At 39.3% G+C, this 22,329-nt stretch overlaps 1 protein-coding gene across 6 annotated transcripts in view; it reads left to right on the top strand.

The window, feature by feature from the left end:
• Window positions 1–427: 427 nt before the first annotated feature.
• Window positions 428–22,329, top strand: part of Csnk1a1 (casein kinase 1 alpha 1) — a 34,482-nt gene continuing 12,580 nt past the window's right edge. For 2 of the 6 annotated variants that reach the window (XR_005285383.1, XM_038329831.1), the window contains exons 1-8: window positions 428–1,003; window positions 1,633–1,739; window positions 12,354–12,480; window positions 13,347–13,445; window positions 15,842–15,925; window positions 19,419–19,558; window positions 21,146–21,224; window positions 21,890–21,964. Coding sequence is in view for 4 of the 6 variants with exons in the window: in XM_038329831.1 (XP_038185759.1) it covers window positions 881–1,003; window positions 1,633–1,739; window positions 12,354–12,480; window positions 13,347–13,445; window positions 15,842–15,925; window positions 19,419–19,558; window positions 21,146–21,224; window positions 21,890–21,964 (834 nt within the window). In the remaining 2 variants the exon portion in view is untranslated. The remainder of the gene's footprint in view (window positions 1,004–1,632; window positions 1,740–12,353; window positions 12,481–13,346; window positions 13,446–15,841; window positions 15,926–19,418; window positions 19,559–21,145; window positions 21,225–21,889; window positions 21,965–22,329) is intronic. The other 4 variants (XM_038329832.1, XM_038329834.1, XR_005285384.1 and 1 more) reach the window with 2 other exon arrangements.

Genomic DNA, 22,329 nt, shown 5'->3' on the forward strand with positions numbered 1-22,329 from the left:
GACGGCCCCAGAGAGGGACAACCTGAAGAAGGATCAAAGGTTGTAAACCGCCTCAAACGCGGAATAATGGTCAACACTCAACTCCCAAGCAGATCAGAAGCTTCCATTGGCCACATTTGAAATTTAAAAAAAAGAAAAAGAAAAAAGGTGACTCCCTAACGCTCTCCCCAGACGCACAGCCCGAGACAGGCCTCGGGGCCTGAAGTGACTAACAGGTAGCAAGAGTGGACCCGCAGACGGCCGGAAGTGGAAGTGAGCCCGGGCTGGGGAAAGACGGCAGGCCGTACTGGGCCTGCGCGGTCCACAGGCATCGCGGGGCGCAGGCGCAGCTGGGCGGCGCCGGGGTGACGCTTGGAGCGTGGGCTGCGACTCTCGCGGATCCGGTTCCGCCCTCCGTCTCGCCGCCCACCCTACCGAAAGAGCGCCCGAGCTCCCTTTCCCAGAGTGCTCTGCGCCGTGAAGAAGCGGCTCCCAGGGACTGGGGGCATTTTGTGTTGGCTGGAGCTGGAGGAACAAGATGGCGGCATCGGCGGAGTGACGGGGTCCCTCCGGGCCGGAGCCGGCGGCAGTGGTGGCATCGGTACCGCCGCCCTAACTCACCGCGCCACTTTCCCAGCCCGCAACGTCGCCGCGGACGCGAGACAGCGGCGGCCGCCCCAAAGCAACCGGCCGAGCGTCAGCCGCCGCGACCATCCTTCACGAACCGGCCCTCAGCGAGCGGCGGCGATCCGACTCCGCGCCCCTGTAACGCCAACAAAGCCTCGCTTTTCGCTTGCCCGCCGCGCTCCGCAGTTGTACCGGGCGGAACAGACCCGGAGGCCTCCATCCTCTCCCCAGAGGTGTCGGGGCTTCGCCCCCGCCTCCATCTTCGCGTCTCAGGATGGCGAGCAGCAGCGGCTCTAAGGCCGAATTTATCGTCGGAGGGAAATACAAACTGGTGCGGAAGATCGGATCTGGCTCCTTCGGGGACATTTATCTGGCGATCAACATCACCAATGGCGAGGTAATCACCCGGTTGGGGGGGGGGAGACGATAACGCTGGGCTGTTGTTTTTTTTCCCCCCACCCCAACCCCCCTAAGTACTCCAAGCCTCATCCCACTGCACGCACGCACGCACGCACTGGGGAGTCTAGAGCGAGCCAGCTTTCCTGGCTTAGCAACCTCCCCCACTGTTTCCCTAAAAAGGAAAAACGCGATAGAAAGGCTGGATAAACTCTGAGGTTTCCCAACTTGTCCAGAATGTCTCTTTTTAATGTTAATTAAGATAAGAAGTAGGGCGAAGTCGTGTAATCGCCATGGTAGTCTTTGTATTTCTTTAGTTTGGGATTCTTGTTCCAGTTAGAACAGTTTCCTTCTTAAAAAAATCTCGCCTTACGTTTCAAGGTTGCCTGTTTTCTGGACGAATCCTTTCATTCACTTTAGATTGAGAGGACATGGAGGGTTCGCCATTGTCCCCAGGAAAAAGCCTTTGAAGCTGGTTGGCTTGTTTCGTAATTGCAAAGGTAGCTTTCCCCATCCTCTCACGTCCTTGTAGTGGCGACTAGAAGCAAACATTGCTAATGTCTCTTCTCGTTTCCCAAGTGAGTTTGAATCCGTAGGGATGTTGATGCCATCATCCCCTTTCCTCTGCAGGAAGTGGCAGTGAAGCTAGAATCCCAGAAGGCCAGGCATCCCCAGTTGCTGTACGAGAGCAAACTGTATAAGATTCTTCAAGGTGGGGTTGGCATCCCTCACATACGGTAAGCACCCTTGAGCGCAGTTGATCACGGAGGGAATTGCGAAATGGTGAAAGGGGTTGAGGCTGATAATGAAACCGGCTGAATCGGTTGTGGTGCTGAGTTCCCCAGGTTCCGCAGTTAACCGTAATCGTTGAATAAATTTTAGTTCTCCAACTTAGTTGAAATTTTGTGTGCTGCTGCATTTAGTTTCTGTTATTTTTCCGCTTCCCGTGGCTTTCATTTGCAGCTAACTATGCAGGTCATCTTTGATCCCTACGCGGAAGGGATCTTGCTGTCTTTACGGCGACACTTTAGTTATTCGTACGTTTGTCCACTGAAGTGGTTTTGAAGGTGCGGATGTGACCGAGTTTCGTCTGTTGGGGTTGCTATCGGAACTGGTTTGGGAAATGGCTGCTCTTTTGTTGTGTTTTTGTTCCAACATGTCTTCCTCCTCCGCTTAGAAAATGGCGGAACGACGTGACTCAACCCCCATATTCCTGCTTTTTTCTCCGCTTGGATTCACATATTAAGCTTCCTTGATTTCCCTTTAGCAGCCTTAAATGGATTAACCCTTGAAAAGCCAAGAATTAAGTTCCATAAGGCCTTGAGAGTCTGGGGAGAAGATGTCATAACAGAGTATGATCTCTAGTAGATGCGACATAACTTGTTAAATTATACTGACCTAGTATTCTTAATATCCCTGCCAGTGTGTTCTTTGGTTTTTGCTTTTGTGAATGGTAATGTCTGAAATTTTTCGGTTCCTACAAACTTTATGGGCTATGGCAAAAGCAGTTCAGAACAGCACCAACTGTTGAAATCTGGTCAGCTTTATGAAAGAAAGCTTCACTTAGTAGCAGTTTGAGTAGCTTCAACCTGTTGAGTTATTTTGTCTGTAACATTTAAGGGAAATTGGGGAGGGGGGTGACTGGCAAATAGAAATGATAAAGACTGCTCTTTCAAGTATTTAATTTTAAAATTAAACCTCACTGTTTCCAGCAGTGGTCAAAGATAACATTTACAGAAAGAGTCATAGTTGAGGATTAAGTGGACTGCTACATAATGTTTTCTCTCTTTCATTCCTCCCTTCCTCTTCCCTGTCTCTGCCTAGTATGGTTTAAATAGACCAGCCTGGGCCTTGAATGCAGAGATCTGCCTGCCTCTTCCCAAATGCGGAGAATAAATGAGTACACTGTCATACCCAGCTTTTTCCTAAATCCTGAATTAAGTGATGAATTACCTTCAATCTAAATAACAATACATTTAAGGGACAGACATTTTTAATATAGATGCTGTGTGAGAAATACTCCACTGGTCATTTGTAAATGAGCTCTTTCAAAGAAAATTCCAGATTTATGGCAAAGATTAAAGTGAAATTGGAGGAGGTTTGAGTTTTTGAATGGTTTTTGTCCCTAAATACATTATCATGGGAGGAAATAGGGCCCTTGCCCTCCACTGATTTGCTTCCATTACTATTATTTTTCCTGTTTTTTTGTTTTTTTTTTTTTTAACAAGTAGAATCAGTCTGTGTCAGGTTTATTTGTGTTTGGCTCATTTCACATATTGGTCATGCTTTTAAGATAACCCTGTGCTGGGAAGTTCATAAGTTTCAAAAATTCATCATTGCATTTTCAATGCTAAACCAGTGCTAATGTGTTCTTTAGTCAGGTAGCCTAAAGACCATCATTAAGGGCAATGAGTAGTTTACTAAATAAGCAGATGAATAAATTAACAGGGGAGCAGACTAGTAGGTGCCCATTATACAATGGTGAATGCAGAGAGAGTTGGGGCCTTTGTAAGCTTTCTGTGGGTGGGGCTAAATAGATTAACCTGGCTTTTAAATTAAGGTTTCCTGGGAAAGGAGATGATTTCAGGAAGCAAGCTTGGTGGACTGGTTGGGGAGGGCATCCAAGAATAGAGTGGCTTCTGGGAGTGGTTCCTAAGACAGAATGTAATTAGGGAGGGGTGGGGAAAGTGTACACTTGTTTAGCAGTGGTAGGAACAGGTACATAGAAACACAGTGTGTTGTAGTTTTTCCTTTTTGAGATGGATCTTACTGTATATTTCTGGCTGGTATCAAGAACTCAGATTCTTCTGTCATTCCTAAAGATAAAGATTTCCAAAGTACTTTTTTTTTGTACTAACATTTTCCCATTCTTGTATATTTGTCAGTATTTCTGTGTCACTTCTGCATAGAATGTTTTAGCATATTTACTTGGAAAATATTCAGGCAAGTTGGCTGGCTAGTTTTAGGTAACTAGAATAATGTTTTGTCCATTAGTTAATAGTAATTTAAAAGCTCAAATTTTTACCTGTCATACACATCCCCCTTTCATACTTAAGAGTTTATGTATACACAATACTGTTTATAAGATTAGCTTTAAGATATTCTGGTATATCTTAAAAGACAGAATCAAAATTACTGGGCCTCCACAGGTGGGTGGTTTCCCTCTTCCTGTGTAGTTTGAGGGTCTTACAGCTGCCTAGAAAGAGATGTAACCAAGAATGAAGTATGTCATCTGGTTGTATGGTGTAAGAAACTTAATCCTTTTGGCTTCCAGGACATCTGGAAGCTCACCTAGAATTACCATGGCCTTTACATTCCTTTTCTATGTGCAGCTCCGAGTTGAATTAACTCTGCAAAGGAAAAACAATTTCTATAAACTAGAGCTCTTCAGCGGAACAAGTAGATTGAATGCTGGAGTACTTGAACCTAGGGTGATCTACAGTTGTTGTTTTTTTTTTAACCTCTTTGAGGCTCATCAACTTCCCGTCTATACAGTTGAAAAAATGAGACTAATGTTTTAGTTTTGTTGGGGTTGGAAGAATGTTGAATAGAAATGTTGGGGGGGGGCTAGAGAGCTGGACAGTTCAGTTTCCACCACCCACCAGGGGTTTCCACAGCTGCCTCTGACTCCAGCTCAGGGAATCTGTTGCCCTCTTTGTTGTCCAGGCATTTGCACTCCTATGTGACATACATTCACACAGATCTACACTCCTCTCCTCCTCCCCCCGAAGAAATTTTTGAAATTTATTCTGTTGGGAAAAGAATTTGTTGCCACCTGCTTTTTAGGGCAGAACTTTTGGTGTGAACAGGATTCTTCTAAAGTCTTTTGCTTAGTTATTCTTAGACCTTTCAGGTTTGGACTTTTAAGACCTGTATCCAGATGATAGTTGCAAAGCATTTCCCCTGCCCCCAGAGTTTGGTGCCTATGTCCAAGTCTTACATTTACGTGTTATTTTATGAAACAGTACCTCACAAAACCTACACATCTGTCTCTGGCAACTTTTAGATTAACTATTTAGAAAGACATACAATGGTAAGAAGGTAGTTGGGTATGGGAAAATGTTCTTACCTCTTATGTTTAGTCCCCTCCCTTTGGTTTTTCAAGACAGGGTTTCTCTGTAGCTTAGGAGCTTGTCCTCAAGCTCACTCCGTAGACCAGACTGGCCTTGAACATTCAGAGATCCACCTGCCTCTGCTTCCAGAGTGCTGGGACTAAAAGCACGTGCCACCGGGCTTTGCCTTTGTTTTTAACCACACCTTTGTGCCTTCGGGTATTTTAGAAAGTATTTACAAAGTATTAGTTAATCCTTTTCACAGCTGAAGTCTTTGTGAATAAGGTTGTGATGTTGTAAAGGAAAACAACTGTTGCCTTAGCTTCCTTAAGAGTGTAAATTTACCAATGTTCTAGAAATGCTTTGTATTGTGCATTTATGGGATAGTAGGTGGTGTTTTTGAGCTGAACAAGATCTGAGGGATGAATAAGGAACATTTACTCATATAAGTTAAACCTTGGGTCTCCAAAGAGTTCTCCCAGGAGCCATTATCACCTTGATGTCAAGGTCATATCCTGCCTACTCATACTCACCACACCTTTCTAGTTGATACTGAGAAAGCCATACTTAGCTTCATTCACTATCCACAGTTCTCCTGTCTCCATCCACATAGCGTTTAGCAAAAAACAAAAATTGGCTTGGAGGTGTAGGTCATTGATGAAACACATGCTTAACATATGGGAGACTAAATTTAATTAAGTACAAGCATCCCAAAGAACAATACAGCTAGGCTTGGTGGCTCATACCAGTAATCTAAGCACTTTAACATTATCTGAGGCCAGCCTGGGTAACATAGCAAGACCTGTCTGGATAGAAAAAAAAAAATAAAGAGAAATCTAGAATTTGTTGTAACTAAAATGAGTTGACCCTGAATTGAATCTTTTTGAGACAGCATCTCACCTTGTAACTGTCTGGCCTGGAAATCACTTTATATACTAGGCTGGCCTTGAACTCATATCCTTCTGTCTTCTGAGTCTTTAATGATAGACTGTTGAAAACAAAGTAATAGCAAAGCCTTCAGGTTGGTAGATACCCTGTAGAAGTTACCTAAACAGCATAGTTAATGTAGTTGTGACAGCTGCTGGTTGACATCTCTAGCTTGTTTTCTCTCATTGAGGACCCAGAATATATCGCCATTCCCTAGTCTTAGTGACTAGTGAATGAGATGTGTTGTGGCTGTTTGTTTTTCTGTGTAGCCCTGGCTGCCTTGGAACTCGTTTTGTGGACCAGGCTGGCCACAAACTCAAGAGATCTGTCTGTCTCTGCCTTCCAAGTACTGGAATTAAAGGCATGCAACAAATTTTAGATTTCTGTTTCTAAATTTCTGTTGTGGCTGTTTTAATAAGGACTTTGAAAGTACTGTACGTAAAGGATTGGTTGAAGAGTGGTAGTTTCTAAAGAAAATGGAAAAGGCAAAAAACAAACTGTATCTGAACCTAGAATTCCATAATTTTTAATGTTAGCTGCTTTTCAGAGAAAAGATTTTGTTAGACCAAATAGTTTTATCCTGTTTTTGATACAGAATTCCATGTAGTCCTGGCTGGCAAAACCTGGCTTCTGCTTGGCAGCTAATTTGAAAGGCCACGGCCACTCCTGGCTTCCAAATGGGTTCCAGCTTTAAATGTTTTATATAAGTTGATAGGATTATGATAAATGATACTGCTTCCCACCTCTGATGTGTATGGTCCAGTGATTTGTTTTGAGGTATAATTCCCTTTTATTTATAGCATTGATAAGCACTGTTGAAATAGGGAATATGGTGCTGGAGAGATGGCTCAGAGGTTAAAAGCACTGGCTGCTCTTCCAGAGGTCATGAGTTCAATTCCCAGCAACCACAGTGGCTCACAGCCATCTATAATGAGATCTGGTGCCCTCTTCTGGACTGTAGGCACACATGGAAGGACTGTTTTATACATAATAAATATTTAAAAGAAAAGAAATAAGGAAATAGTTGATTAACTTCAGTGTGGCTACATATTTTTCCTTTTATGTGCAAGAAGTAAAAGAACCAAGCATGGTAGCACATGCTTGTAATTTCAATACTTGGAAGGTTTGGGACAGGAGGTTCAAAAGACAACCTGAGCTATATGAAAGCCCCCCCTCCCCAAATTGCTGAGTGGTTAAGACTGACTTTTGTAAAAAATCTGAATTATATTCCCAGCACATATGTTTGATGGCTGATAACTAATTCTAGCTCCAGGGAGTGCAACCCCTCCTCTCTGGTCCCTAGCACTCACTACATATATGAACATAATGGAGAAGTAAATAATAAAAAGAACAAGAGTCAAACACTATCCCACTATCCAGGCGTTATATACTCATCTCTTTTAATCATTACAACAATCCTGTAAGTTGGGAGTTTCATATGAAAATAACACCTGGCCTTCTAGGGTGATTCTGGTGTCAAAATACAGGAACAACCCTACTATACTGTGTAGGGTTTTAACAGCTCCTGCCTCTCTGCTCAGCTAATTTATCCCCATGTTTTCTGGACCTGTATCTATGGGTCTCTTGTAATGGCTCATTCCTTTAATCTCAGCACCTGGGAGGCTGTGGCAGGTGGATCTCTGGGTTTGAGGCTAGCCTGATCTTCAGAACCAGTTCCAGGACAAACAGCTACACAGAGAAACCCTGTCTCACAAAAACAATGGATTCTTTAAATTTATGTGCTCACAAGATGTAGTATCAGTCAGTGAGGTGCTAGAAACTACACTGTAACCTCATGCAACCAAATCGTTTGGAGGGGCTCGATGGGGGAAAGTATCTAAAACATGTAAAAAAAAAAAAAAACACTGTTGTGCATTCCTACAGTGCTGTGAGGGAAAGAACTAGGTCTTAACATAATAGGTTTTTAGCATGGTTTGTGACTATAAAGGTACTTATACTCTGGCTTCATTGTATGTGTTAACTTTTAATCCAGCTTTAGAAATAAATGATGTGTACAGTGCATCTTAGAAGTATTTGACGTGTGTGCAGTTAAGTTCTTGAGTTTTTCTTAATGGTCTTCAGTTCCGATACTCGTATTAGACTAAGACTGGGCGAAAGCTAATTGCTGATTTACAAAGTAAAATGTAGCTGTGCTCTTCGCTTTGAATACAGTTAGAAAGAATCCATTGTCTCATTGAAATTTAGTTTTCTAGAGCCAGGTGTGGTGGCATGCACATGTAATATCAGAATTCAGAACTCCAGGCCATATGTAGTGAGACCTTGTCTTTAAAACTAAAGGTTCTTTAACTTAAGCACAAGCTTTTACTACTATGTTGGGCATTTTAATTTTCTAGGTTAACACCAAGAGTGTTTGCTGCTTTCAGTATTAGTGTAGTGCGTGCTTTTATTGTTTTTGTTTTTGGAGATGGGGCCCAGACTGGTCTTAAACTCACAGAAATCCGCCTGTCTCTGCTTCCCGAGTGCTAGGATTGAAGGTGTGTGCCATTACTACCTATTGATTTTTTTTTTCTTTAAGATAAGAAAATGTCGACAGTGGATGAAGTAGAGGTAGTATAAATTAGCTCCATGTTTGTGTTAAATTTAAATGTACAAGAAAAAAGTTTGCAGGAGAACTTCTAAGATGGCGTCTTGTCAGCTCTTACCTGAAATTGAAAAACTTGCAGTTATATTACAAGTGTCTCATACATTGTACTTGGTAAAAAATGTAGGAAGAACCTGGAGTGGAGTGCATGCTTTTATATGACTATCTCTCCATTCTATGTTCTTCACATTCACTGAAAACAAGAATCATGTAGTATAGGGTATTGGACTCAAGGAACTTTCCTAGTTCTGGAATTAAAGGTGTGTGCTGCTATGCTAGACTTCTCTTTTCTGTTCTTTTTATGCCTTTTCGTATTTATTGATTGGGTTGTTTTTGTGTGGGATTTTGTCATATGTACAGTTATTACCATAATTAAGTTTTGGGATATTTTTGTCACGTTCCACAAAGATACCATAGTCATTCTCTTACTTTCTTGCTAGTGCTAGTAAAAGAGCAATTTTACTTTCTGTATGTGTATAGTTACCTATTAGGAAATGTTGATCGAGGGCTTGGATAAATAGCTTAGTATTATCCAAGGTAGGGTGTTTGCTTGGCTTCTGGGAGTCCCAGGGTTTGACCTACAGCACCAACAAGGTGATTATTAATCACTTTTTTTTTTTTTTTTTTGGTTTTTCGGTATGCAGAGGATTGCTAGATTTTCCACTTCCTAATGAAGATGTGTATTTTTTTGCTTTGTTTTGAATACTTGCTTGAATTTTCTTGATGTTCAGTTGTCTACACTGTCCCATAGTAACACTGTTAGCAATATTTAAAGTAATGACAAAGAACTGGCAAATATTCAGTGATTGTCATTTTTGACAAACTAAGTAGTATGGTTAGAATCCATTATTCCAGCCAAGAAACAAAAATGGGAAAAGTAGCCGGTATAAAATGGGTTTTCAGTGAATTAACCTGTGAAGAAGAAAATGAGGTAGCTGCTTTTAATTTGTATACCAACCACACTGGTTACTTACAGTTTATTATAATCTTTCATCCTTTCACCAGACTCTCTGACTATGGTTTAATGATCACCTTATTTCTAAAGTTTGGAGTTTTGAAATTTTTGCTCTCTTAAACATGTGTTTCTTATTTGACATTCATGTTGCATAGTAAACAGATGATCATGAAAGAAGATATTGATTGTCTTGTTAGCGACTATAAAAGTCAGATTAATAACTGCAGTAGCTTGAGTGGTGTACAGACTTTATGCTGATAGTCACAACTAATGAGAATTTGAGGGTACAGTAGACACATTAGGCCCAGAAGAAAATGTTCCACAACACTCTGCCCTTCTAACCTTTTCCTCCAGCTCTCCCATTCTTTTGGGATGCTCCCCGAGCCTTGCAGAGCAGGATATAGAAATCCCAGTTAAGGCTTGCCTTTCAACAGTTCTGTTATCTCAGCGCTTTGACCGTTAGAGGTTTCTGTAGTAAGCACATAATCTACTGCCAAAAGAATCCTCTAACCACAGCTGACAGCAGCGCTGGTGCATGGACATAAACAAAAATATTTAGAAGGCGTTAGGTAGGCACAGTCTCCAGTTAGCAATATAATCATGGAAGCTTCCCCACTAGGGCCTGTGCCTTCCCAAGCCACAGACTTTTACCCAAGCTTACAGTATACCAAATGTGAATTCTTTACTGTGGAGTTAACTTCAAATCTAGACAGGAATAATTAGCCCCTTAACAGACCTGCCACTACTGGATCTCATTTTCATACAAGTGTATACTGTATGTTTAATGCCCTTTTACTTAGATTTACTAAGGTAACTGAATATGGACTCTTGTTAGTAAAGGTCCGAAATTAGAGCCAGCTAATTTGAGGTTTTATCTATATTTCTCTTGAATGTCACTTTTGGAATCCCCTGCAGTTCTGATGGATGGCATTAAAGGGATAATAGCATTGAATATTGGGACCACTAGTTAAGCAACTTTTTTTTAAAGGAAAGGAAAGATTCCAGCTGGGCAGCTGTAGTGCACACCTTTAATCTCAGTCAGAAAGTGGATCTTCAAGGCCAGCCAGGGCTACAAAGAGAAACCTTATCTCCAAAACAGGACAAACACGTATAGTAAACTGTATTTTCTAGGAAAAAGTTCATGTTCGTTAATACTAATGTTTTAAAACCAATGCTATTGCTTGGCAGTGGTGGAGCATGCCTTTCTTTAATCCCAGCACTTGGGAGGCAGAGGTAGGTGGATCTCTGCAAGTTTGAGGCTAGCCTGCTCTACAAGAGCTTATTTCAGGACAGGCTCCAAAGCCACAGAGAAACCCTGTCTTGAAAAGCAAAAACAAAAACAAAATGCTTTTTATCAGTAGAACAACATAATAGAGCAAAATTGTAGAGAAGAAATAGCATTAAGACACAAGTAGTTTTCTAGGGATTGGCATTTAATGTTCTTTTTTGGTCTTTTGAGACAGGCTCTCAACTCACCCTGTAGTTTAGGCTGACCTTAAACTTTGCCTCAGGCTCCTGAACACTAAGGTTACAGGCTTGGCCAACCTTCTGATATGTTATACCTTTAACACAGATATTTTTTTTAAAAGCCTTTTCTCTCCTTTTGAGTATTTTCAATACATATTTCCAAATATGGTAACCTCTTGGCTTTAGCTTCTATTGGTGTTAACGAATAAACTAAGCCGGTTTAGGCTTTTAAGTAATTTACTCCAGTTTTGGTTGTTCTGGAAACAGACTTGCTGTATATAGCCAGGTTGGCCCCGTATTGTTTGGGAAGAATTTTATAGACATCAAAATGTGAAAAAATTTATGGTGATTATTTCTAGTCCTCACAAGAAGAGAAATTAAGTAAATATTTTGAGTTATTGGGGAAAATTTTTATATATGTACAGTATAACAAAATAGTTAAGGTAATTTTTCTCTAACAGATAAATATAATCGTGTGTCTATGCTAAACTAAGGAAAACGTGATTCCTTTTCAAAGGACAAATAATTGAAGTGGAGTTTGGTGTGGACGGAGGTGGGAGGTAATGACATGACAAGAGGCCTTTCTGAGGTGTGGTACAGCTGGTGGAGTCAGTTCTTCCATTACAAAATTAGTCCAAGGTCAGGACATGATGCAGACGACTCAAAATTGCTGTGATGGTGAGAGTAGCTATGGCGTGGCCACTCAGGAGGGAAAGGGTCTTGTTACTCTGAAGCAGTATATTTAACCACTGGATTTGTCTTGTAGTATAAAGGCTCCCTTCTTAAAAAATGTAAATTTCCTTGTTGGAGCCAGAATCTCCCTAAGCTAACTATGGCTTAAAATTTAGCAGCCTTAGCCGGGCGGTGGTGGCACACGCCTTTAATCCCAGCACTCGGGAGGCAGAGACGGGCGGATCTCTGTGAGTTTGAGGCCAGCCTGGTCTACAAGAGCTAGTTCCAGGACAGGCTCTAAAAAAGCTGCAGAGAAACCCTGTCTCGAAACAAAAAAAAAAAAATTAGCAGCCTTTAATGTCCCAAACTCTGAGATTATAGGTGTGTGCTTCCGTGCCTAAGGAGTACGTTGTAATCTTAAAAGTATTAAAGTGGGGCTGGAGAGGTGGCTCAGTGGTTAAGAGCACTGACTGCTCTTCCAGAGGTCCTGAGTTCAATTCCCAGCAACCACATGGTGGCTCACAACCATCTGTAATGAGGTCTGGTGCCCTCTTCTGGCCTTCAGACATACACACAGACAGAATATTGTATACATAAAAAATAAATAAATATTTAAAAAAAAGTATTAAAGTGATAATGTTTTTGCATTGACTCTCCCATTTCTTGTTTTTATTAGGTGGTATGGACAAGAAAAAGACTATAACGTGCTAGTCATGGATCTTCTGGGGCCCAGCCTTGAAGATCTCTTCAATTTCTGTTCAAGAAGGTTCACTATGAAGACTGTACTTATGTTAGCTGACCAGGTGTGTGTGAACTTTTGACAGAAATAAAAAATAACTGCAAAGTTATTTGTATGATGGTCAGCATTTCACAGACCACATTGTTGTAAGCCCATGTGTTACTATTCTCTTAAAAAATTATAAAAGGCTGGGCGGTGGTGGCGCACGCCTTTAATCCCAGCACTCGGGAGGCAGAGGCAGGCGGATCTCTGAGTTCGAGGCCAGCCTGGTCTACAAGAGCTCGTTCCAGGACAGGCTCTAGAAACTACAGGGAAACCCTGTCTCGAAAAACCAAAAAAAAAAAAAAATTATAAAAGAAGCCAGGCGGTGGTGGAGCACGCCTTTAATCCCAGCACTCAGGAGGCAGAGGCAGGCGGATCTCTGAGTTCGAGGTTTGTCTTTGTTTTGTGGCCCAACCTGGCTTCAAACTCCCTAGGTTTACCACTGAGAAAAATAAAGTAGAATAGTCCTTTCTAGGAACTGAAAGTCAAAAAGAAAAAGATAAAATATCTAGTCGAGGTTCTGTGGTATCACGAGCAAACTATTACTGAGGACTATAAGGCTTTCTTGCGACATAGCAATTACTCTTTTTCACTATGGAGAACAGGCTGGTCTTGATCCCATAGAGATCTACCTGCCTTTGCCCCCTGAGTGCTGGGCTTAAAGGTGAGTATCACCACATTCAGCAGCCTGTTTTAAATCATTAAATACTAACAGAATAAGTCAAACACCACAAAAGTTTAGGCCTCGATAGCCAGCATGCTTGAAATAAAGGGCTTTGTTCTTTTATTGTTTTCCTAGTGCTGTCATTAATTGAAAGACTGGAGTACTTGAGAAATTGAGTTGCTGCTTTTGTCACTTAACTGTTTTTAATCCCTTTTCTTTTCCAGATGATCAGTAGGATTGAATATGTGCACACAAAGAATTTTATACACAGAGACATTAAACCAGATAACTTCCTAATGGGTATTGGGCGTCACTGTAATAAGGTTAGTTAACTACTCTTGGCATGAAAGAACAAAGAGTAAAATACTGATATGAATTACTTTGATAAATTTTTGAATCTTTAAAAAGCCATAGTAATTGTATTTGCTGTAATCTGCTTAAGAGATTGTGCTAGAAGGATAATCAGCTAACTCTATTAACTTAGTAACTTGAAATATAGTCTCTCCAACTTAGCCCACTAAGGTTAGCTTATTATTTGAAAACATGAAATTCCAAGGGCTTTAATCATCTGTACTTAACTTGAACAATTGTATCTAGTTTTCATTCACTTAAATAGTGAAAACATTTACCTTTGATCCTTCTTGAGTGGTATAAATCAGATTCTAATTTTATAAACTCTATAAAGTGTGAGTTTGTAATATATGTGCTTGTGCCAGTATGGGAACCATTGACCCATCTGTCACTATGGCGTTAATCCTTGCTGGCTGAGCATGGTTGATGCTGAGAATTCTTTAGTCCTTGGATTGGGGTATTTAAAAGAATAACTTTTGAGCCTGCTTCAAAAGTAGCTTACAGTTTGGGTTCCCAATTGGGTGAGTTCTCCACCCTCCATGCTGTTACAGGAAAATACTGACCAGTGATTGAATATTCATATAGCAAAATGAGAGCTTATTGGGGGTTTCTGACAATGGTTCCATATTCGGGGTGATTAGGTTGTAGTGACGCATGATTGCAGTTAGAAACTAATGATATTGAACTTTTGTCTGCAATGCTTAGTTTTATTGAGTGAATTGCTTTCTTTATTCATTCAATGTTGAGCTCGGGCAGACAGGCAGCATTGGCAATGCACGAAGCATGTTCCAATCTGATGATCTCAGAAATTCTCAACTTCAGGACAACTGTGGGGAGGGAGGGGGGCTTTTTTTGTTTTTGTTTTTGTTTTCTTTTTTTTTTTTTTTGTGGTTTTGTTTTTTTTTTGTTTTTTTTTTTGGAAGGAAACTTTCCATTTGTTAACCAGTTAGGGAATGTGGTGTTTTAGGTCCAGCTGTAAATGTTTACCTTTGTTTGCCTGTATGAATGCCAACTTGGAGCCATTATATTAGAACTGGTGTTGCTTGTTAATGTGAGATTAATGTTGGTCTGACCAAGTTTTAGATTTTTCACTGAACTTCATATATTGAAGGGTTTTACAGCCATGTAATTTGTCTTGCATTCCCAGATTTCATTTAAAGAAATGTGGCTTCTCTCTTTGAAGCAGCCAGGTTCTTAGTTATTATTCTAAAACCTGGTAATTGGTTAGAAGAAAAATTTGGCCTTACATTTTTCTCCTACAGTTTTGGCAGTTTGACTCTTCTTTTAGCCATTTCCCAGCCCTCTCCTTCCTGTTTTCTTACCCTTAAACACCCATTATCCCTACGTGGTCCCTGTTCTGCTTAGTGACAGAGCAGTAAGTACATGGTTTTTGCCTTCACTTTAAACAGTGGCCTAGGTAGTAACACTTCACGCTCTTCCTCTCCCCCCTTATGAATAGTTGTCTTAATCACATACATGTCTTGGATTCCATGTTCCTTTTTTAGAATCTGTGTACTCCATACAGTTAGTCAAATGATTTTTGTGGCGCTGCTTATCTGGAGCTGTTCTCAGAGAGATTATTGGACAGAAGTGAAGTGTTTTATTTAAGATTCAAATATAAATGCTTCTCTTGAACACTTTAGTGTTATGTTTCTGTAGTTGGTTTTTTTGTTTTGTTTTGGTTTGGTTTTTTTTTTTTTTTGTTTTGGTTTTTTTGGTGTTTTCTGTACTGTAGTTTGAATTGCCCATTATGTAACACTGGTTCCTTCAGTCAGCTTGTGCCAGTAGTTTATACCCACGGGGGATCAGGCTTGATGGGGTGTGAGCAGCTTCCGAGTTTGGCTTTTGAAGTTAAAATTTCTTACTTGAAAATTGTTCTGAATTTGATATTTAGGAGTAGCCACTCCAATCTTAGTGAATTTGCTCATCTCGTCCAGTAATCGGCCCTGCATGCTTTTAAAAATAAATTTTAAGGTGACTAAATGCCTTCTACCTCTTCCTTACTGAAGATTTTTCCCCCATTCATTCTTTTTTGGGGGAAGGGCAGATTGTGATATCAAAGATTGCAGATCCAAATTCCCCATTTTTTTATTTAAAAAAGAAAAAGCCAAATGTCACCATTGCTATCCCTGTTTCAGGCAGTGACACAATCATAGTGGCATTAAAAACATAAGTATTCTAGAATTCAATGTTGTTGAGCTCATGATTTTTATTTGGAAACTGAGAAGCTACAGTGCTTGGTGGAAGAAGGATGGCATTTGGCTACCCTGTTCTTTCTCTAATGCCTCGGTGTTGCCTGTCTGCGCCGGCCATTGTTGCAATGTACGCAATACTGTTTGATGCACTGCCACCTCTATTGTCTGTTCAGTGTTTAGAATCTCCAGTGGGGAAGAGGAAAAGAAGCATGACTGTTAGTCCTTCTCAGGACCCATCTTTCTCAGGATTAAACCAGGTCTGAAACTGTCTCCTATTCCAACCTCAACCCCAAAGTCATGTGCTTTTCTTTCTTATTGTTTCGTTTTAATTTTATTTAATTCTGGAGAATATAGATCTTGCTCAAGCACCTCTTACGTTGGCATTATTCAGACATACTTGGCAAACATGTAACATTACTAAGATATTTTTGTGGCTTTTGCTTAAAACTTTAAAAAGCTTAGAGAAAACTTAAATGAAAATAAGATTATTTTAGATCAACAGCATTGATATGAGGAAATGCTGTTAGTTTAGTATTGGAACCTTTACTTTAAAAATAGACTTGAGATAGACTAGTTTTAAAAATGTATTTGGAGTTGGAGAGCTTACTACACAGTTAAGTCTCATGTGCTATATTGACTGCTCTGCTGTACTTTCCTCTCCTTCCTTAAGAGTCTCAGGTAAGTAGAAGTCAGTTCACATCTAGGATTTCTCAGTGGTTGCTTAAAGAGGATTATACGCTCTAGACTAGAAGACATTGTATTTATAACAGAATAGTGACAGTTGAAGAAAAAACAAACTACCTGAATATATAACCCAATTTAGATTTGGGCAGGCTAAACCACCCAATAATTTAATCACTTTACATTTTCTTTTACTTTTCTAGAAATTGTAGCTGTGCCCTCCATGTGAATTTGTTTTTGGTTTTTTTTTTGTTTGTTTGTTTGTTTGTTTTGTTTTTTTGTTTTTTTGAGGCCTGGTCTCCAGCCCTAGGTTGGCCTGAAACTTGATAAGTAGATCAGGTTGGTCTCAAACTCAGAGACATCCTACCTCTGCCTCCAATTAAAAGTGTATGCTGCCACGCTTGATCCAATATGAATTTTTATAGGCAAAGGAACATTTACTTTAGGATGTGAATTTTGGTGCTTCTGGAACCCACAAGTCCATAATTTGATGCCACCTACCTTGAGAATACAATATTGGCATAAATAACCAAAATTGAAGAAATAAGCAATCTGGCTTAATACTGGCTTAATCACCTAAGTTACCTTTCATTTATTTTCTGCACTGCCTCTGTTTTGGTTTTGCATTTAGTTGTTTTCAGTACTCTCCAGGGGGCAAGCTCCTCCTGCACAAAGGGTTTCAAGTACTCAAGAGTTACCTTATCCCAGAAAAGAAATGCCAACTATTGGATTGAGTGTGGTGGCACATGCCTATAATTTGGTAGGAGGAGGAGGATCACAGCAAATTCAAGGCCAGGACTAGTTACATAGGGAGTTCCAGGTAACCCAGGCATACTGAGACCTTCTCAAAAAATAACTCCAAAAAGAGCTTACTGCTATGGCTAAATAAATCTTGCTGGAATAAGAGTACATAAGTTAAATTGGTCGTTACAGAAAGAAACAAATTTTAAAAACTTAATAGCCTGCAAGGCCAGCCTGGTCTACAAGAGCTAGTTCCAGGACAGGCTCTAAAAACTACAGGGAAATCCTGTCTCGAAAAACCAAAAAAAAAAAAAAAAAAAAAAACTTAATAGCCTGTTTTACTTACCCGTTTATCTGTACATTTTGCTTACATTTTGTAGCATAACAGTTTGATAATCTAAATAAATGCTTTACTATTTTGTTTATATTATATAAGCTAGTTAGGTTGCAAATAATTAATGCAAGTTCTCAGAAAGGTAGTTTGTCCCAGTCACGAAAATTGCCCGAGTCTCTGCAGATGCAACCCTTATACTTAACTGGCACTTACTTTCCTTATTTGGTTCTTTTTCTTTCTGTAGTTTCTTTAAAGATTGGAGCATTTGAGGAGTTAGTATTTGGCTTAGGTTTTGGGTTTTTTCTTTTTGCTTTTTTTGTTTGTTTTTTAATACTGTTTCCTCATTTTTGAGTACTGAGCTGCTTGAGTCTGGTTGTTTACACAGTATCCACTTACTGAGTTGTGAATGGAGATTTAGCTTTGAGTAGCAGCTGCCAGATATAATCCACATTAGCACACTTCCCCTTCTCTTTGAAGAACTGAATGGAGTAATCCAATTCCATGACCTAGGAATTGTTTTCAGTGCCTTCACACTTAATATTCTTTGTTGTTACTCTGTTTTCAGTGTCATTCTGCAGAACTGTGTGCTCGTTTACTGATACTGGTTTTCGTATTAAGAGGAATGTGAGCTAAATGCATTAAAATGCTTTCCCATATTCCTAAATAACTTGATTGCTAGAGAGTTTAATATTAGATTTACAGGGCTTTTGTTGTCCGCTTATATTAATTTATTTATCACTAGTAATTGTTTTATAGTAAACCAAATAAAAGTATAGGCATAATAGCTGGCAGAAACAGGGTTTGTTTTGTTTGTTGAAACAGGCTTTTTATTTATTAATGTATCCCTGGCTAGCCTGGAACTTTCCTTGTAGACCAGGCTGGCCTTGAAAGAAGAGATCTGCCTGCCTTTGTCTCCCAAATGCTGGGATTAAAGGCATGTGCTACCAGGCCTCACTGATCTTAACATGAATAGATGATTTGTTTACTTGTAATAAGAGTTTAAAAAGATTACGATAGCAGTTTCTATATTGGTAAAAGAGACCAATATAGTGGTTTAACGAAAATAATAAAATGTAGGTGTAATTAGAAGAGACACAGTAGTCTCGTTGTATATAGTATCACTTGCACACAGATATGTCAAGCTTGATAATGTTGATGATAGGATTTTATTATAGTATGGCAAGTAGGGCTTGTATAAAAGTTAAAATTTCAAATAAATTGGTAAAAATTAATTTTGTTGCCTTTCATCAAAAAATAATTTTTCTTTTTAAAAATACAGTTTTGTAGATCAAATTTGAATTACCTAGGAAAAAATGTGCTGTTCTTTATTCCCTGGCTGCCATATAGATGGTGTACAACTAAACATTTTTTTCTAAAATGTTAATGTGGCTTTGGGTTAGCTTGTTTAAACAGATAATTTGAAAGCCACCTTAAATGCTTTAAATTTCAATTTTTGGTTGAACATTTTATATTTTTTAGATATCTTATGAAACAATGTAGTGCATGCTCTTGTTTTTTATTATCTTAAATGGTTTATTTTGATCAGACTTTGAGGATTATGTTATTTAAATAATTAGCCTTTTATTAGCATACTGAAGAGTGACCTGGGAGGAAAAGAGTCCAGAAAGCTTGTACATAAATTTTGGAACATGCTTGTTTTACCCATTAAAAACGGGCTTTCAAATTTCATGTGGTTAAACAGCATTCTTGACAACTCTGCCTTGGGACATGTGTGTGTATGCATATATACACACGCACACACATACTCACTGTGTGAAGATAGGCTACTTACTATGTGTATAAGAACTGGGCACGTCAAGTTACATAAATAAGGATAATGGTTGGGGGTTACTTATGAAGAATAGTAAAAAGTCTTATTGGGATGCTAAATCTATTATCTGTTCATTTTATATTTCATTTTGATATTTGGATATATACTTGTTTAATTGAAAAAAAGGCTAGAGGCCTAATTTCTCTTTGTTTTTCTTTTAAAGTTATTCCTTATTGATTTTGGTTTGGCCAAAAAGTACAGAGACAACAGGACAAGGCAACACATACCATACAGAGAAGATAAAAATCTCACTGGCACTGCCCGATACGCTAGCATCAATGCACATCTTGGTATTGAACAGAGGTGAGTCTTATCAAATCCATAATGGAAGCAAGCAATTGATGGGTTTTCTTGAGTTTATATTAAAGTTTCTTGGTGTCTTAAGGGTGCTTCTTGGCTGAGGATTAAGAAATTGCTTATTGTTGTACCTTTTCCTTTTAACTAGTGCAGAAAAGCCAGCTAAATTAATGGCACTTTTTATTTTCTTTCTTGAAAGTTGTCTCTGGGCTAGAAAGTTAAATGTCTAATATGGTGACACATGCCTGCCGTCTCTTAGCTGTAGGAGGCTGAAGCAGGATGATCAGAATTCAAGGCCATTCTTGGCTATATGACAGGTACTAGCTAAGCAGGGTCCATATTGTGAGACCTTATCTAAAAAAAGAAATGAAAAAACAAAAGCCTATTAAACATGGATGTTGGAAACATAATTAGTATTAACATCTCTTTGCAGTTTAACATACCTACTTTTTAAGTACTGATCTTCGGCATTGTGTATTTTAGTGTTGTGACTTGTGCTTATCAATGGAGTTGGCAGTGTGAACCTGGGAGAATGGAGCCTAAAAATGGGGTAGACTAAATTTTCATGCAATAGCTAGCTTTATTCAGAGCATTGGACAATTTATAATCTTGAGGGTTAAGATAAGTCACATAAATGTCCAGTCACAGCGACAAACTGCACAAACGGCACATGGCAAAAAATGTTTTTCCGTGGAGGCATATAAACAAACAATAGCCAGTTGTTATGAATAATCTGAATGAACTCCTATCCCCTACCACCTGGGAGGGGCGCGAAAGCGCATTCCAAGAACAATTCCATGTTTTTGGAGAAAACTGAGATTGCAGTACTCTTATTTACTTAAAAACACTTTGAATTCTTCTTACATGACTTCATTCTTCTGCTGGGTTCCAATAACTTGGGTTCCAGAATTTGAGTTCCAAGGGGTGGTGAGGATTCATGGGTCACTTTTACAAGGAAAGTAGTGTAACAGGCTCATGCCTGTAATCTCAGCGCTTTGGTAGTCTGTGACAGGATTAGGTCTCAGTTTGAAGTCAATCTCAGGATAAATAAAAATTATGAGATTTGTAATAAACCAAAATGTGATTGGAAGACCATGATCTGTTTTCCTGTTTTTTTGTTTGTTTTGTGATGGTGGTGGCGGTGGTGGTGTTTTTGAGTTCCTTTTGATTTTTGGTTAGTGTTCCCTCACTAACAAACAAAGGAAAAAGTGCTGTCTTTAGGTTGAAATGTGGGAAGAGAAATAGTAAATTTCTGAATACTCTGAGATGTATACTGTGATTGCATTCACTTTGTGGATGCTTTTTTTGTTTGTTTCAACATCTGTAGAAGATCTTTAGGAGTTGAACTTTAAGATATCTAATACTACTTGTTTTTCATTATTAGCTTTTAGAGAGTTAGCTAGCTATATTGTCGTTCTTTAAGTTCTGATAACCTTGTGTAGTTAACCAATCCATTTAGAACTTTAATACTCTAATTACCGAATTTTGTAAGACACCCAATAGTCTTTGTCATTTTTGAACATTGTTTTTTATATGTACTTAGTTTTTATATTTTTCACTATCTGGTTCATAAAATAACATTCTCTTTTCTAGTCGCCGAGATGACATGGAATCTTTAGGATATGTTTTGATGTATTTTAATAGAACCAGTCTGCCCTGGCAAGGGCTAAAGGTAAATCAGACTCAAATTACTGGGGATTGTTTTTGTGTATCTTATCTGAAGGAAAAATATGAGACAGGTGATCCCAGAACTTGGGGAGTGGTATTGGCCCAGAAGATTAAGAGCAACCCTAGACGGCATACATAAGTAAGGAACCAACCCTTCCGTCTCAGGAGAAGGAGCATTGAAAGGGGAGAGTAAAAAGAAAGTAGATACTGTGGAGGTGTCCTTTAAAGTGTTTTCCAGATTTGAGTTTCAGCCAAAGTTAATTTGCTGTTGCCTTTAATTTGGGGGAATAAATTAACCATTTCAGTAAGAAATTAGTTAAAAGCAGTTGTTAAACCTGAAGGCTAGTGTTCTTGTGCTGGTACTAATTGGTGACAGCCCGCCTTATCTAGATAGAAGCATCATAAGCACAGGGCTTGTGATGTTGGAGTGTGCTTTTGAGAGTATGTAGAATAAATGTAGAATTTGTAATAGCTGTTTTAAACCTTTAAAGGAAAATAGTACAATGCTTAGTTCTTAGTGAGCAGCTTTATCCGATAGACTTGATTCCAGGTGTTCTTTTCTTAGCTCTCACATGCTGAATCTCTATATATTCTGTCTAGTGCTTTTAAGTATTAAAACTGCTGCCTTTCTTTTAAGTATTAAATCAATCTTTGAACAACCTTTTATAGGCTGCAACAAAGAAACAGAAATATGAAAAGATTAGTGAAAAGAAGATGTCCACTCCTGTTGAAGTTTTGTGTAAGGTAAGTGTACATGATGAGTATTCAAAAATAATTCACATGGCCAGGTGTGGTGGTACACACCTTTAATCACAGCACCTGGGAGGCAAAGCCAATCTGATCTATCTAGGCAGCCAGAATTTGAGTAGTAAGACTTTTCTAAGTAAATAAAAACTGGAGAGATACCCCTTCATGATCAAAGGCACGTGCCATGCTAGGTGTGGTGTCATAGTTGTGCCTTTCTTTAATCCTGGCATTCCAGACTCAAGAATCGGGGGTTCGGGGCTGTGTAGAGAGATCCCAAAAAACAAAAGTAGTATTTGCTGCTCTTACAGGAGGTACAAGTTCAGTTGCCAGCGCCCATATTGAGTGGTTTGTAACCACTAGTA

Source organism: Arvicola amphibius, chromosome 5 (genome assembly GCF_903992535.2).
Source record: "Arvicola amphibius chromosome 5, mArvAmp1.2, whole genome shotgun sequence".
NCBI classification, from domain to species: domain Eukaryota; kingdom Metazoa; phylum Chordata; class Mammalia; order Rodentia; family Cricetidae; genus Arvicola; species Arvicola amphibius.